The sequence below is a fragment of the Lepus europaeus genome, chromosome 8 (genome assembly GCF_033115175.1).
Source record: "Lepus europaeus isolate LE1 chromosome 8, mLepTim1.pri, whole genome shotgun sequence".
NCBI lineage: Eukaryota > Metazoa > Chordata > Mammalia > Lagomorpha > Leporidae > Lepus > Lepus europaeus.
Window position 1 is genome coordinate 105,747,708 of NC_084834.1, and position 14,623 is coordinate 105,762,330.

The following is a 14,623-nucleotide window of genomic DNA, read 5'->3' on the forward strand; positions in this document are numbered from 1 at the left end:
AGAGGACACTCAAAGGAGATGTTGCAACTCTTGCAACACAGTTTATCATTAAACAAAAGTGGTGCTATTGCAAAAGCAGAGATAATGCCAGAATAATAATAAAAAAAAAGAACTGGTCTTAAACCCTGTAGCAAAATTCATGAGAGATAACCAAGTTGTGCCTTCAAATGAACTAATCCTCAGAAAATGAAGGAAATTCTTTAGTACCAAAATATATTACAAGGTCATCTTAAATAAAAATGGAAACCATAGAAATATACTAATGTGTTAACAGTTATTCTTCCTGGCTGCTGGGATTCTCAGTACATTTTTAACTTTCTGAAGTCATAAAGAGTTTCTTCATTTCCAAATAATTTACAGTAAAACTAAAGCACATCTTAAAACATCACAAATTCAACTAGGAGTTGAGCCAAGGGGGGGAGGAGTGTTGGAATATAAAGATTTATAGTAGGCAATAAGCAAATACCTGAAGATGATGCTCTTGGTCTTTGAAGAGGAAAGCTATCTTTCCATCCTGTCCTCAGCAATGTTTATAGAATCCACTAATCTCCTTACCATATGAATTTCTATTGGCCTTCCAGTGGTATCTGTGTGTTGATCTTGCTTAGTTGTCTTTTTCTAGTCAGCTGGATTCTATTTTCTGAACCTAACACTCAAGCATGTTCAATATAGATGAAGGATCTGACTAAAAATGTAACTTTATAGTGTGGTTTATTGAGATTTTGATGCAATACACCCATATAGTTAAGCCCTGGCTACTGAAGTCATAATGGAATTTGATTTCACTTATCTGTGAGACCCAGGATACAGGTTGGCTTTAAAATTTCCCACTGAGTTCTAGACTTCATTAATTCCAATGGCCTTCTCAGATATTATAAATTTAGAGGTCCAGTCGAGAAAAGAGGCAAAAATGAGAAAATAAGAGTAATGGATAACATTAATACATATAGTAGTACGTTAGATTATGTACCCTGCACATGAGTTATCTTAATCTCACAACAGCAAGCTTACAACAGAGATGCTAAAAGAGTTATCACCACATTACATATGAGGAAAATCGCATTTAGAGAGGTAAAAATCAATGTCCCAAGGTCATATAGCAATGAGAGCTGGGTAGGGATTTCACATCAGCTTCTGTATACCCAACCTGCACCTGCCCATTTCCTGAAAAGAGAGCTACTGTGAAAACCAGGAGCTGACCTAATTGTAAGGAATGAATACCATCTGTGCCTCTCTGGACAACTCATAGAATCTTACTGGGATTCTGTTCTCTTCTGTAAAATGAAGATGTGGGGTTCCATGTCCTTCAACATCCTATGAGCACTCAAGATATAGTACCATAAAATATATTAGTTGTATAATGTGATTAGAAGAAGCTTTAAATTAGCTGATGTTGGGGCAGAGGGAGTGAGATCTGCCACGAGGTCTTTATGATTGGGGCATGTCATTTAATCTGTCTAGTTACTATCTGCCTCACTTCCAGAGATATTTTGATATATATGTCCATGCTTCAAAAAGGACAATAAAGCATATAAAGTACTATGACATATCAAATAAACTTCTTTATAGCACTAAAATTATGGATACGAGGAATTGCTGAACTGGTTTCTTGTTCTTATTTTCACTTTATTACTTAAAAAATTCTGGTATGCATTAAGATAGTGTTCACTCATAAATTTTTAAGCAAAAAGGGGAAGATAGAGAAAGTCTTCAGTTTTCATTTTGTACTTGAGAAGGTAGGGAAAACTCAAAGCAGACAGATACAACCCGAGGAAGAGGACAGGAAATGTGTCCCTTACATTTTTGTGACTCATTCAATCAATTTTAATAAAGAAAACAGTACAGGAAAATAATCTATATATAAGCCCCTTGACTCTTTTCTTGCAGTTCGACAAAGTTAATGATTAAAATCTCCTACGTTTTCCACCGCATTGCCCCCACGGTGTCTATTTGCCTTGAATGATGATACTAGTTTGTCTCTTTTGGGCCAAAGATGATTGCCCCCTTGCTGTTCTGTGGAGATTAATAATTGATTAGTTCATAGCCAGAAATTGCAGCAAAAGGGAACTGGTTACTTTGGGCTACCATCTTGTACATGGTAATCCACAGGGAACAGGAGCTGCTGTAGGACTCACTGCAAGGAAAATGAAGAGGGTCCTCCTCCTACTGCTTGCTGTAGTATGTGGGCATGCTCTAGAGAGAGGTAAGACTCTTCTGACCTTCCACAAGACCTCTTCCTACTTTTAATTTTCTGTTACACATTTTAAATTATATGTTAAAGAAACAGAGAAGTTTTAATATGTTGGTGAGAGAAGAGCGGATCAAAGAGACAGAATCTAAACTCAAGAATGCCATGTGGTGTTGAACTAGAATAGTAAAAAAAAAAAAAAAAAAAAAAAACACTTCTAAGAATCTCATGAAAATAATGGATGTGGAATTATATACTTTATCAATCATCCTTCCCCATATTTTTGATAATCAAGTTGAGAATGATTTAAAGTAGAAATAGTAGAAATTTGTTAAGTACTAAAATATAAGTGGAGATTGTCATCTATCTCTAAGCCTTTTATTCAGACATCAAGTATTTGTCACCTTTGAAATCATAATATACCACATCAATGATGTAAGAAGTCAACAGAGATTTCTTAGATCTGTTTGAAGGAATTTTATACATAAAGATAATTGAAAATGAATTTTGATGTGAATGGGATGGGAGAGGGAGGGGGAGATGGGATGGTTACGGGTGGGAGGGAGGTTATGGGGGAAAAAGCCATTATAATCCAAAAGTTGTACTTTGGGAATTTATATTTATTAAATAAAAGTTAAAAATAATAAAAAAGAAAAAAATGAATTATAGTTTTTAAGTACTCCAGCATATAAAATAACTTTCTATAGTTATAAAACACAATCATAAGTAAAACAGTTGAGCTATTTTCTTCATTGCAATTATTCTTCAGATGGTGTCATCAACTTTGGGTAATTTTTGAAAAATAATTTATTTGAAAAGTAGCAGAGAAATACTATACCTATACATACACACACCCCTCCTATCTTCTATCTCTCCATAGCTGTCCATAAAACCTAGGCTGGACCTGGCTGAATATTGGAGCTGGGAGTTAGCCCAAGTATCCCACACAGATGGCAGAGACCCAGTTACTTCAGACATCATAAGCTGCTTTCTATGTTCACATTAGCAGCAGGAAGCTAGAATGGAAAAGAGAGCTGGGACTCTAGCGCTGTACTTTGATATGGTATGTAGAAGTACCAAGTGCAGTCTAACCACCTGCTTACCCTAGGGCAAAGTATGAAAACTTTTTAAAATGATAAGTGCTAAGATATGTGAAGTATCCAATCTTATAAATTCTATATATTGAGAACTTTTCCATAATCAGTTTCAATTTACTCTGATGGCTGGTTCTTTAATGTTTATAAGAGAATATATATTTACCCTCCTTTGTAAAATTAAAGCTTTCATTTAGTTCTGTTATAGCCTCAACTAAGTCATACATTAATTTTATATGTTTAACCAATGGAATAAAATGTGTGTTTATATGAATAATCATTTATTAACTGACATGAATAACCGTACTCTTGAGTTTTTCCTACTTTTTTCATCTAGTTTTCCTTGATTTCATTTTTTTAAACTTTTATTTAGTAAATATAATTTCCAAAGTACAGATTATGGATTACAATAGCTTCCCCCCCCATAACTTCCCTCCCACCTATACCCCTCCCATCTCCCGCTCCCTCTCCCATTCCATTCACATCAAGATTCATTTTCAATTATCTTTATACACAGAAGATCAATTTAGTATATGTTAAGTAAAGATTTCACCTTGATTTCATTTTTTATGTGAATATTATTTTGAATTGTTTTAGTCATAGATCCTCAAATAAGAAAGAGTACAAAGCCTTCCTGGAATGGAGTGGGTTATAAAAATTGTAAAATAAATTAGGACCCATCTAAGACTTCTGAATAGGTTAAGCTTAGTTTTGCCCAAGATTTCCCCTACTCAAATCTGATCATGAAAAATCATACTGAAGTAGTTTGAAATTAGATTCTTTCCAGTTATGGGTAGGTCTCAAAATTATATATGAAAGCCATAATCTAGAACATGAGCCACCATCTTGGATTGCTGACTCAGTAAGTGTGCCTTGGCCTCAACTCAAAGTATCAGTGTCCTTTGGTGAAAAACAGAGTATTCTGCAAGCTCTATTTCAACACCCTTAGTTCTCAGATCCTGATGAAATTCTAATAACCTGAAGTCAGCTCCCATAAAGGTCTGAACATTATTTCTATTACACAGGTACAATAGGCCAGAGACACACACAAAAATACATTTGTACATAATTTATGTCTAGTATTTGGGAGAAGTTGTCCTAAATCTTCAATTCCCTGTTCTATATACCTGAGCATGACCTAAAGACCAAGGAAGTGATTTACCTGAAAGCCAGGTATGTGCTCTCCTGGGAGAAAGTTACAAAATGTAGAGATTAAAGGAGATGATTAAAGCGCTCTTAGGATCAGAGTAAACATGGAGGGTGAGGAATTGGTTTGGATTGCAGTTCCCTTTGCCTATTATATTTGAGGAGAACTGGTAACCCACAGTGTTTACCTAGAACATCTGTTGTATCATGTATTTCACTCAAGATGAGTCTTGCAGAAAGTTTCCATGGGCAAACATATTCAAGAATTAGTCATACATTACTCTTTAATATTTTATGTGTTCACAATCAGTGCTTTTGTGGTCCTAAAGGTTCTGAGATGTCCTACAGAAATCGTATTCAACTTAGATTTTCCCAAACATGTTGACTGTTTCCTCAAATGCCTATAAATTGTTGGAGTATTTTTTGGAAGCCTTGGGTCTAAAATGGATACTGCTGCAGCTCAGCTTGAACATCAGCTCCTGTGGGTCCAGTCTTCTCCCCTCAAAGGGACATTTGGCTCACACATGTTGGGAAAAAAAGATCTTAACAAGTCTGCTAAATCTGTACGGTATCACAAGAGAAGGCAACTTTTGCTTCCCTAAGAGAGGCAAAAAGGTAGTCTTTGCCAGTTGTCTTCACATGACTTCTTTTCCCATGACTGAAATAGATGCAGCATTAACTCGCAATGCGTCTTTCCATCTTCCCTAAAACACAAGCAACAATGGCACTGATACATCACATAATTCCTAAAGTAATAATGCCTGCAGGAATTAAACCACTGCAATTTACAAGACTTGTTGGCAAGAATCAGGTGTTTAATATGAACATTTTCTGTTTTTGCTTTAAGCATTTTGTTCTCAGGATATGTATTTTTACTAAACATGCTATCAAACTGCAAAAAGAAAGTTAAGTCCCCTTTGGGATGGTGGGTAAAATCCGTTTTTTCCCTCTGCATTTTCCCTAACAAAATAGCCCTTTACAACTGCTAAAGTCATCAACTTCATCATCAAAACCAGTTACCTTTCCAGCAATCAATAGCAATGTCTATTTCATTGCTGCAAGATGCAGTGCCATGTATGCAGTAATTAATAGATGCATGTGGAATAGACATACCTGTGCATACCCTTTAAAGGCCACATTGCAATTTACATAAGAAAGAAATGAAAAAATCCCTGAAAGGAACTAACACTTCTTTCCCCCAGAATCTACAGTCATCTAACTTCCTCATTCTGCCTTACTGCTATCTTTACCACTGCTTCCCTTTTCCCCATGCTGTTGTAGCCACACTGGCTGCTACACTAGTCCACACGCTACAACCTCTATGCCATAGGACTTTATGCTAGCTCTTCCATCTTCCTGGAACATTGATTTCCCAAATATCCACAAAGCTATATTCCTTCCCTGCTTCAGGTGTTTGCGCCAAGTCTAGTTATACAGAAGGCTTTCCTAAACAACTGACCTGAGACCTATCATTCCATGACTCTCAATCCCATATTTTTCTCCTTGATATTTACTACCTTACCTTACTACTACCTGTTCATTGGTTTACTGTAACAAACACAGAACTTAGACTCCATGAAGTCAAGGACTTTACTTTTAGTCCATTCTGTAATTCTCAGTTTTACAACACTACTTGGCACATAGTAAGTGCTTAGCAATTTTTATGCAATATCACAAAATTTAGGATGATTACAATACTGTCCTTATAAAGTAGTTTTGAGTATGAAAGGAAAATTAAATGTCAAGAAGGGTACATAGATACCCCAGAAGGAATAAACTCTGATTGCCATTGTCTGTTTTGTAGAATTACTATAATAAGTGTCTACCATGAAGCATCAACACTAAATTTTATGTCCTATGGAGAAAAGTATCTAATATTTTATTCACAGTATGCTAGTCTGTTTAAAATCTTTTAGATAAATTGATTTCATCTTCTCCACGATCAGCTTGGGACTATTGTTATCTCCACTTTAGAGATGAGGAAACTAAGGAAAGAGGAGTCAAATATCTTACCCAAGGTGTCTGAGCTATAATAAGCAGAACCGGAATTTATGTGAAGTAGCGAGGTTCCAAAGACAACGTTCTCAATCACAACTTTGCTGTCTCTCGTGAAATAAGTTCCTTCACCAAACTAACAGTCCAACAGAGAAATAACCAGTCACAAACCTCAGTTTAAGTGGAAATAAGTGAAATTCATGCTGCCTACTAGGCTGATCCATCACTGGTTCAACCTCTTGTTCATCACTGTGCCATGAAACTGGCTCCAGCTTCTAACTTCTGTTTTCCTGGCACCATTCTATCTGAATCATTTATTCAGGCTGTTGCAGGCATTGGAGAGTGAACCAGCAGATGGAAGATATCCCTGTGTCACTTTCTCTTTCTCTCTGCATTTCAAATAAATAAAAATGAATTTTTCTAAAAAACCTTACATGACAAGAAATAAGATACAAAAGTGAATTATACCAAAGTCAAGGTTACTATTACGAGATTAATGAAATGGAGTGAGCCTGCACAGCTGGCAGGTGGGCACTACAGATAAAAATGCACCTCAAGTCTGGACTCTGTTTAATCACCTAATTATGAATGCACCCTTGGCCTTAAACATTAGTGAGTAGGTGACACATAGAATAAACCTCCCTGCATAGACATCTACATCCTAATGCTGGAAACTGTGATTAGATTAGGCTTGATCATCACAGGGGGGATTAAAGTTGCTGTTGTAATAAATATTGCTAATAAGCTGACCTTAAAAAGATGATGCAGGGTTATCTACGTGAGCCCAATGTAATTATAAGAGTTATGAAAGGTGAGAGAGGAGCAGGAGAGTCAGAGGAAAAATGAGTAAGGAAGAAGGCACAGAGGGGTATAAAGTTCCTGGCCTTGAAGATAGGAGGAGGCAGCCTGGAGCCATGTCTAGAAGCTATAACATGTAAGGAAATAAATTCCCCTGGAGCTTTCAGAAGTAATGCAGCCCCACTGACACCTTGCCTTAAGCCCAGTGACACCAGTATTGGAATTTCCAACAGAATTCTAAGGTTATAAATGAGGGCACTTAAATGAGTTCGTACAAAAATGAAATTGGAAGTTCATTTACATGCAAAAAATGAAATCAATGCACATTTTTTACAATATGTATTCTTTATTAATTTTTGAAGTCCCTTCTTAATTGTGTTTTTTAAGCCCCTATACATTATAGCAACAAAAATCTAATATGCTGTGTTACTTGATCCTGCAGCTTACTGGGACTTCCCAAAGCAGAGAGCAGTGAGGCAAGGAATCCCCTTGTTATAAGACAACCATTTTCTCCAGGGAGAGCTGGGCAAGAAAAGATCAGCTTTCAAGTTTGTGCATGTCCTGTTTCCTATTTGTAATTGCTCCTATATCCCTCTGATCAGAAATAAAGAGGTTAGTTCACCACCTAAGAGAAGAACTGGAGCAAATCACATGGTTCCTGTAACTGTTTATGACCAGATTTTACTGTAAAAGCCATTGTCAGCATTCATTGTTTCCCATGTTATGAACTGAGTTTTTCTTCCAGTATCTACATGGAGAAGCCCTAAATCCCAATATGATGGAGAGATGAGGCCTTTGATAGGTCATCAGGTTCATGAAATTAAGTCAGGAAGGTGGAGCCCCTCTAATAGGCTTAGTTTCTTTCTAAAAAGAGCTACTGGAGATCTCTCTGTCTTCCCACACACCAAGGAAGATCATGGCAGGAAGAGGACTCCTTCCAAGAACACTTGCACCCTGATCGCAGACTTCCAGCCTCTTACAGCCTTAAGAAATAAACTGTGTTTAAACCACCCACTCAGTGGGGATCTGTTAACCTCAGCCCTAAGACATCCTGTGTTAGGAGATGAGTAAGCATTTTTACATGGATGAACATATTTCATAAAACTGCCTCTTAAAGAAGGCACAGTTTATCTTAAATTTGAGATTACTCCTCCTTGAATACAGCCAGAGATACCATTTTTATACTCAGACATATTTCAATAGATTTCCCCCATTTTCTTAAAAAAATAAATAAAACAGTGGTAAATCCTTCTGTGTTCAGGTTCCATACTTCGTTTCCTCATTGAACTACTCATTGCCCTCAATCATGACTGAAGATTTCCAAGCTCCCAAAGGCTCCTCATGTTGTTCTCTCCACTTAAAATTTCTCTCTTCATTATTCCACCCATCACCCACCGTGCACTCCAAGTAACAGTCCCTTTAGGAAGCTTTCTTTTATTTTTTTTTTAACTTTTATTTAATGAATACAAATTTCCAGTGTACAGCTTATGTATTACAATGGCTTCCCCCTCCCATAACTTCCCTCCCACCTACAACCCTCCCCTCTCCCGCTCCCTCTCCCTTTCCATTCACATCAAGATTCATTTTCAATTCTCTTTATATATACTAAATTGATCTGCTGTATATAAAGCAAAGATTTCAACAGTTTGCACCCACATAGAAACACAAAGTGAAACATACTGTTTGAGTACTAGCTATAGCATTAAATCACAATGTACAGCACATTAAGGACAGAGATCCCACATGAGGAGCAAGTACACAGTGACTCCTATTGTTGACCCAACAAATTGACACTCTAGTTTATGGGGCCAGTAACCACCCTAGGCTCTCATCATGAGTTGCCAAGGCTATGGAAGCCTTCCAAGTTCACCGACTCTGATCATATTTAGACAAGGTCATAAAAGAGAGAGTGAGGATAGTAAGCAATGATCCTAAGAGTGGCATTAACCAGGTCTGAACAATTATACAGCATTAAGTGGGGAAGAGGACCATCAGTACATAGAGGATCAGCAACTGGCCCATTACCTGGGTGGTCTGGATCTAAACTCTCTGTCCTAAATCGTGACATTACGGAGCCTCTTGTGAATGTGTTTTTCTTTTGGATCTCACAGTTGGGGCCAGGAAAACGTCTTGAAGCTTGACTTGACTTCCAACATTTTAAAACTTGCAGATTTCACATAAAAATCCAGATTTCTAGCTTCTCTGGACTCATGAGAAGCTGTAATCCTAAGGGCCAATTTTCACATGGTAACAATTAAGTGGCGCTGAATTGTGACTGCCTCTTTTGAAATAAAAGCCATAGTTCCCACCACTGAGGATTTTCCTTTCTGCACTTGGATAGGATATAAATAATGCAGTTCCTAGATATTATGGATATTTGAACTTACTTTCCTTGGTGTCTTACATGTGTTTCAGACTTAACATCACCTAATGGAAAGAATGCTCAAAAATGATTGTCCCTTTACATTAAAACTAAGAAAAATAATTTATCATCAGCCATCTATATTATCCACAAATGAAAATACATATGGATTCTTTTTTTAAATATGAGCTGAACTTATTGTGTTCTTTTTTCAAAAAAGGTTTTATTTTTACTTATTTGAAAGGCAAGGTGTGCGTGTGGGGGAGAGAGAGAGAGACAGAGAATAATAATTAATGGGAATCTTCCATGTGCTGATTCACTGCCCACACGCCTACAACAGCCTGATCTGGGCCAGGCTGAAGGCAGGAGCCCAGAATCCAATCTGGGTCTCCCACACAGTGTCAGGGACCCCAGAACTTGGAGCATCACCTGCCCCTTTCCAGGGTGTACATTAGCAGGAAGCTAGAACCCAAAAGCACAGCCAGGATTTGAACCCAGGCCCTCTGATGTGAGAGACAGGTATCCCAAGCAGTGTCTTAACCACTGTACTTAAATTCTGCCCCTATGGATTCTTTAAATATCTTTACATCTAATTGATTATGCTCTTCATCCTAGAAAAGTAAAACCTACCATTTCCATAAGAAAACTATGATTTTAAGATAAATTATAATACAACAGCAAGAACACCATTTTAAACTAACACATTTTAGTCTTAAAGTAACATCCTGACAATAAATTCATAATTTTTTATTTATCAGCCTTGCTACAAATGTCAAATAGCAACTAGTTTTACAAAGTAAATATTTTCATATGACAAATATATACTGGGTTTTTTAAAAACATAAACAAAAGAAATAGTTGGATTATTGATGTTACTAACATTTAAGTGGAGAGTCCTTTGAACTTTTCTTATCAAATATAACCACAGCTTTATATTCTATTAATAGTTGTAATTTAATACTAACATATTCTACATATCCCATTTAATTTTCAACCTATATGATATTCTCAAGGCCATTATTAATTTATACATTTAAAAAGATCTCTTAGGCTTACTTAGAAAAACAATGCTATAAAATCACTTACAGCAATGTAAATCATAATACTTATAACATAGCAATGCATCCTTAATACATATTAAGTATCCTACTTAAATTACAGTTCTTACAAGTATCCAACAGTGAGCCTTCAGGTTCTCTTTGGGATTTAGTGAGAAAACTAGAAAATTATATTTCACTTGGGAAATAAAAATCTTGCTACCCTGCCGGTGTAATAGACAACTACTGCCCAATTATTTTGGCCTTATTATCTGTAAATCTATTTTTATAATTATAAAAAGAATGGTTGCTCTTTGAAGAGAAAATTTTCCTATTTAAGATAAAACCATTCATAACATATTGAACTTTAAGCACATTTAAATGGTTCAAGAGATCTGCTTGACAAAAATCATGTATTATAGTAGAAACATAAATAATACTCATGTAGACACAAAATGTGGAATGATTAAATCAAGTCATAAGCATATCTACGATATTATTTGCTTACTTTCTGTGGAGAGACATTTGAAATTTGTTCTCTAGGTTATTTTGAAATGTATAGAACACTACTCTTTCACCTTTTTGATGATAGCCAGTCTAACAAGTGTGGTGTGATACTGTGGATTGAATTTGCATTTTTCTTATGAACAGTAATATTGAGCATTTTTTTAAAGTAAACCTGTTAGCTAATGTATGTCTTTAATTCTTTTTAATTTTTCTATTTTTTTTTGACAGGCAGAGTGGACAGTGAGAGAGAGAGAGACAGAGAGAAAGGTCTTCCTTTGCTGTTGGTTCACTCTCCAATGGCCGCTGTGGCCGGCGCGCTATGGCCAGCACACCACGCTGATCTGAAGGCAGGAGCCAGGTGCTTCTCCTGGTCTCCCATGGGGTGCAGGGCCCAAGCACTTGGGCCATCCTCCACTGCACTCCCGGGCCACAGCAGAGAGCTGGCCTTGAAGTGGAGCAACCAGGACAGAACCGGCACCCCAACCGGAACTAGAACCCAGTGTGCCAGCGCCTCAAGGCAGAGGATTAGCCTATTGAACCGCGGTTTTTTTAAAATTTTTGACAGGCAGAGTTAGTGAGAGAGAGAGAGGGAGACAGAGAGAAAGGTCTTCCTTTTGTTGGTTCACCCCCCGAAATGGCCACTACAGTCGGCGCACTGCGCTGATCTGAAGCCAGGAGCCAGGTGCTTCCTTCCTCCTGGTCTTCCATGTGGGTGGAAGACCCAAGCACCTGGGCCATCCTCCACTGCCCCCCCCCCCTCCATGCCACAGCAGAGAGCTGGACTGGAAGAGGAGCAACCGGGACAGAATCCAGCGCCCCAACTGGCACTAGAACCTGGAGTGCCAGCACTGCAGGCGGAGGATTAGCCTAGTGAGCCACGGCGCCGGCTCTGTATGTCTTCTTTTGAGAAATATCAATTCAGGTCCTTTGCCCATTTTTAAATCAGATATTTGTTTCCTTTTAATTAAGATTCGTATATGTTTAGGGTAGTAATTCCTAATCAAATGTTTGTATACATCACCTTGCTAGGAAGGTGCTTTTAATGTAGCAGTATCTCACACGTACATTTTGTTATGTGGTGTTTCCTGTTTCCTTCAGGTAGTTTTACAGTGTCAGGTGATGCATTTAAGTCTCTATTCCATGTGGAGTTGATGTTTTCTGAAGCTTTAATTGAGATGGTATTGATGAAGTGAAACAACCCCTGCTGTTGTTTTATTACCTCATTAAAGGAGAACATGGAAATATGACTTTTCCATCCCTACAGAATAACACTGTCTTCAGATTTCATAATATATGATTAATGAACTGGCTTTAAAAAATATTCATGCTGTATCCAGAATTGTACCAGGGATCCAGCACCTCAAAAAATCTAGATGTGATCTTCCAAAGAGTTTTGCAGAGAATGAACATAACTCATAATGGCTCCTTTGCTAGGTCCACTAGAAAATGCGTAGTATTCCTTCAAACCCCTCTCTCCTGAGAGCAAAGCACAAGGCTGAGCAGTGCAGCCAATCTCCTCGTCTTTGCGTTTTCCTGTGCCAGACTCTGCAAGTTTGTAATTTTATTTTTTTTCTTTTTTCAGAATATGAAGGGTAAGAATTAACTTTCTTCAGAAACGATAGTCATAGACTAAGACTTCAGAAAGGCATGAATGTTTTAAAACACAGACAAAATAGTGAAAATTGCACGAGTCATTCTCTAGCTCATAGGCCAAATGTGCTGAAAGGTTAATAAGCTGTTGGTTATTTAATGGTTAAAAGTCAATTTTCCATAGAAATCATTTATACATAGAGAGTAAGCTCTTGAAGAGATGCTCAGTTACACATAATAATATCAGAGGTGAAATGAGATAACTACAAATCTCACAGGATCTTTTGAGGGTTAAAAGTTCAAACATTTGGACTAGATTCTACCAAATTGTTGGCACTCCAATATAATTATTACCATGGTGTTACGAGTATTTTTGTAGGACTTCAGCATTACAATATGTTCTAAGTTTCCAAGTCAAAATACAAGGGATAGCACCTGCACCAACTCCAAAGGTAGAAGAGAAAATAATACCTCTGTCTTTACTCTGGCAAAAGTAATTTCAAGTGAGGGAGTGACCAGCCTGAGAAAAGAGAGGCAGGGTGAGATGCTTTCGTTTGGGACTTTGGGGAGTGTCCCAGAAGATAAGCCATCACCCAGGGTGAACCCAAGGACAGTGGTCTAGTGAGTATGTATATATTATCCTTTGCTGAATCATTGTTGTTTTGTTGTTTTGTTTTTTTTAATTTCCAAATCTGCAAGAAATCTCAGGTTGCCCCACTGATAGCATTGTTAAAAGACAAATTTAATTTCTTCTAGATTAATCTATAGATGCCATGGGGTTCTCTGGGTATAGTATTAAAAATTTTGAATTTCTTTCTATTTACTCATACACAAAAAAAATTGCATACCTGCTGGTAAGCAATATTTATATGAAAAAAAACCAATGTTCTATATTTATATTTAAATCATTTAAAATGTTAATGATGATGAAACTAAAAGACTTAGGAATGAAATAAAACGTTTAATTTAATTACCACTTCTTCATTGTCACTGTTCCTAGTGATTTATCAGTCTCAAAACCAGAGCCAGCTTCCTAAACCAGTCCAGAAATGTTTAATTTTTTAAGAAAAACCACTTCTCTGAAATTACTATCTAGCCAGACTAATTCAAATAAACACTGAAGTTTCCTTTAAAAAAGAAACTTCCTTACCATTTTCTAACACAAATGAGCCCAACAGTACAAAATAGAAAGAAAAATTTCAATGCCCAAGAGAGCTCTAAAAGCCTGTAATTCTCCAAAACACAATAGAAAAAAACAGCAGCTGGAGTTAGTTTCTAGCATCCTCCATAAACATCTATTCAAGTCAATGTTATTTAAGATCTATTCACTGCTCATGATATATAAGCATTTTTTCTAGAGAACAAAATTGTGTTTTAATGAGACTACAAAAATAGTATAAGCATACAAAATACCTTTATTAGTAAACTTTCTACCCAGACTAAGTTTATTGACTCTCCTGTTTACCATTAAAGTTTCGTGAGGGCAGGGAAGTGTCTATTTGGTCTCCACCATAGATTTCAATCCAATTCCATACTGAACCCATCACCTGGCACAGAGGAAACCCTGAAAACTATCTGTTGTGCATATGAGTGAACACTGTCAGCTTTGTTGGAAAAGGTCAGGTGCATAAAGCAGAAAAGATTTCCCCAACCATAAATCAAATCTATTTAAGAATTCAGAATTAGACAGGACATAACAGAATGTTCCACAATAGAGATAAAAATGGGTCATACTATTGTGAAAAGTAAAAATTCTGTTAATGAAATTTGTAAACATTTCAAACTAAGCAATTATTTGATGTGAAAATGATTTCACCACAGTCCCTAAAATTATGTCAATATTTTCCTGTGCCATATCAAAGTCCAAATCGTCCTCTTCCACCCAAATGGCACATTAAATACCAGG

At 36.9% G+C, this 14,623-nt stretch overlaps 2 protein-coding genes across 11 annotated transcripts in view; one reads left to right on the forward strand and one right to left on the reverse strand.

The window, feature by feature from the left end:
* Nucleotides 1-14,623, reverse strand: part of NPFFR2 (neuropeptide FF receptor 2) — a 334,371-nt gene that overhangs the window by 280,972 nt on the left and 38,776 nt on the right. For 2 of the 10 annotated variants that reach the window (XM_062198720.1, XM_062198718.1), the window contains exon 1: nt 467-525. The exons of the other annotated variants lie outside the window; for them this stretch is intronic. The gene's annotated coding sequence lies outside the window, so the exon portion shown is untranslated. Of the gene's footprint in view, nt 1-466; nt 526-14,623 lie in introns of those variants that run through there. 10 annotated transcript variants of the gene reach the window in all.
* The window catches only part of GC (GC vitamin D binding protein), a 52,560-nt gene that overhangs the window by 1,189 nt on the left and 36,748 nt on the right, over nt 1-14,623 (forward strand). Inside the window, exon 2 of the mRNA XM_062198925.1 lies at nt 2,038-2,203. Coding sequence (XP_062054909.1) covers nt 2,038-2,203 — 166 coding nt within the window. The remainder of the gene's footprint in view (nt 1-2,037; nt 2,204-14,623) is intronic.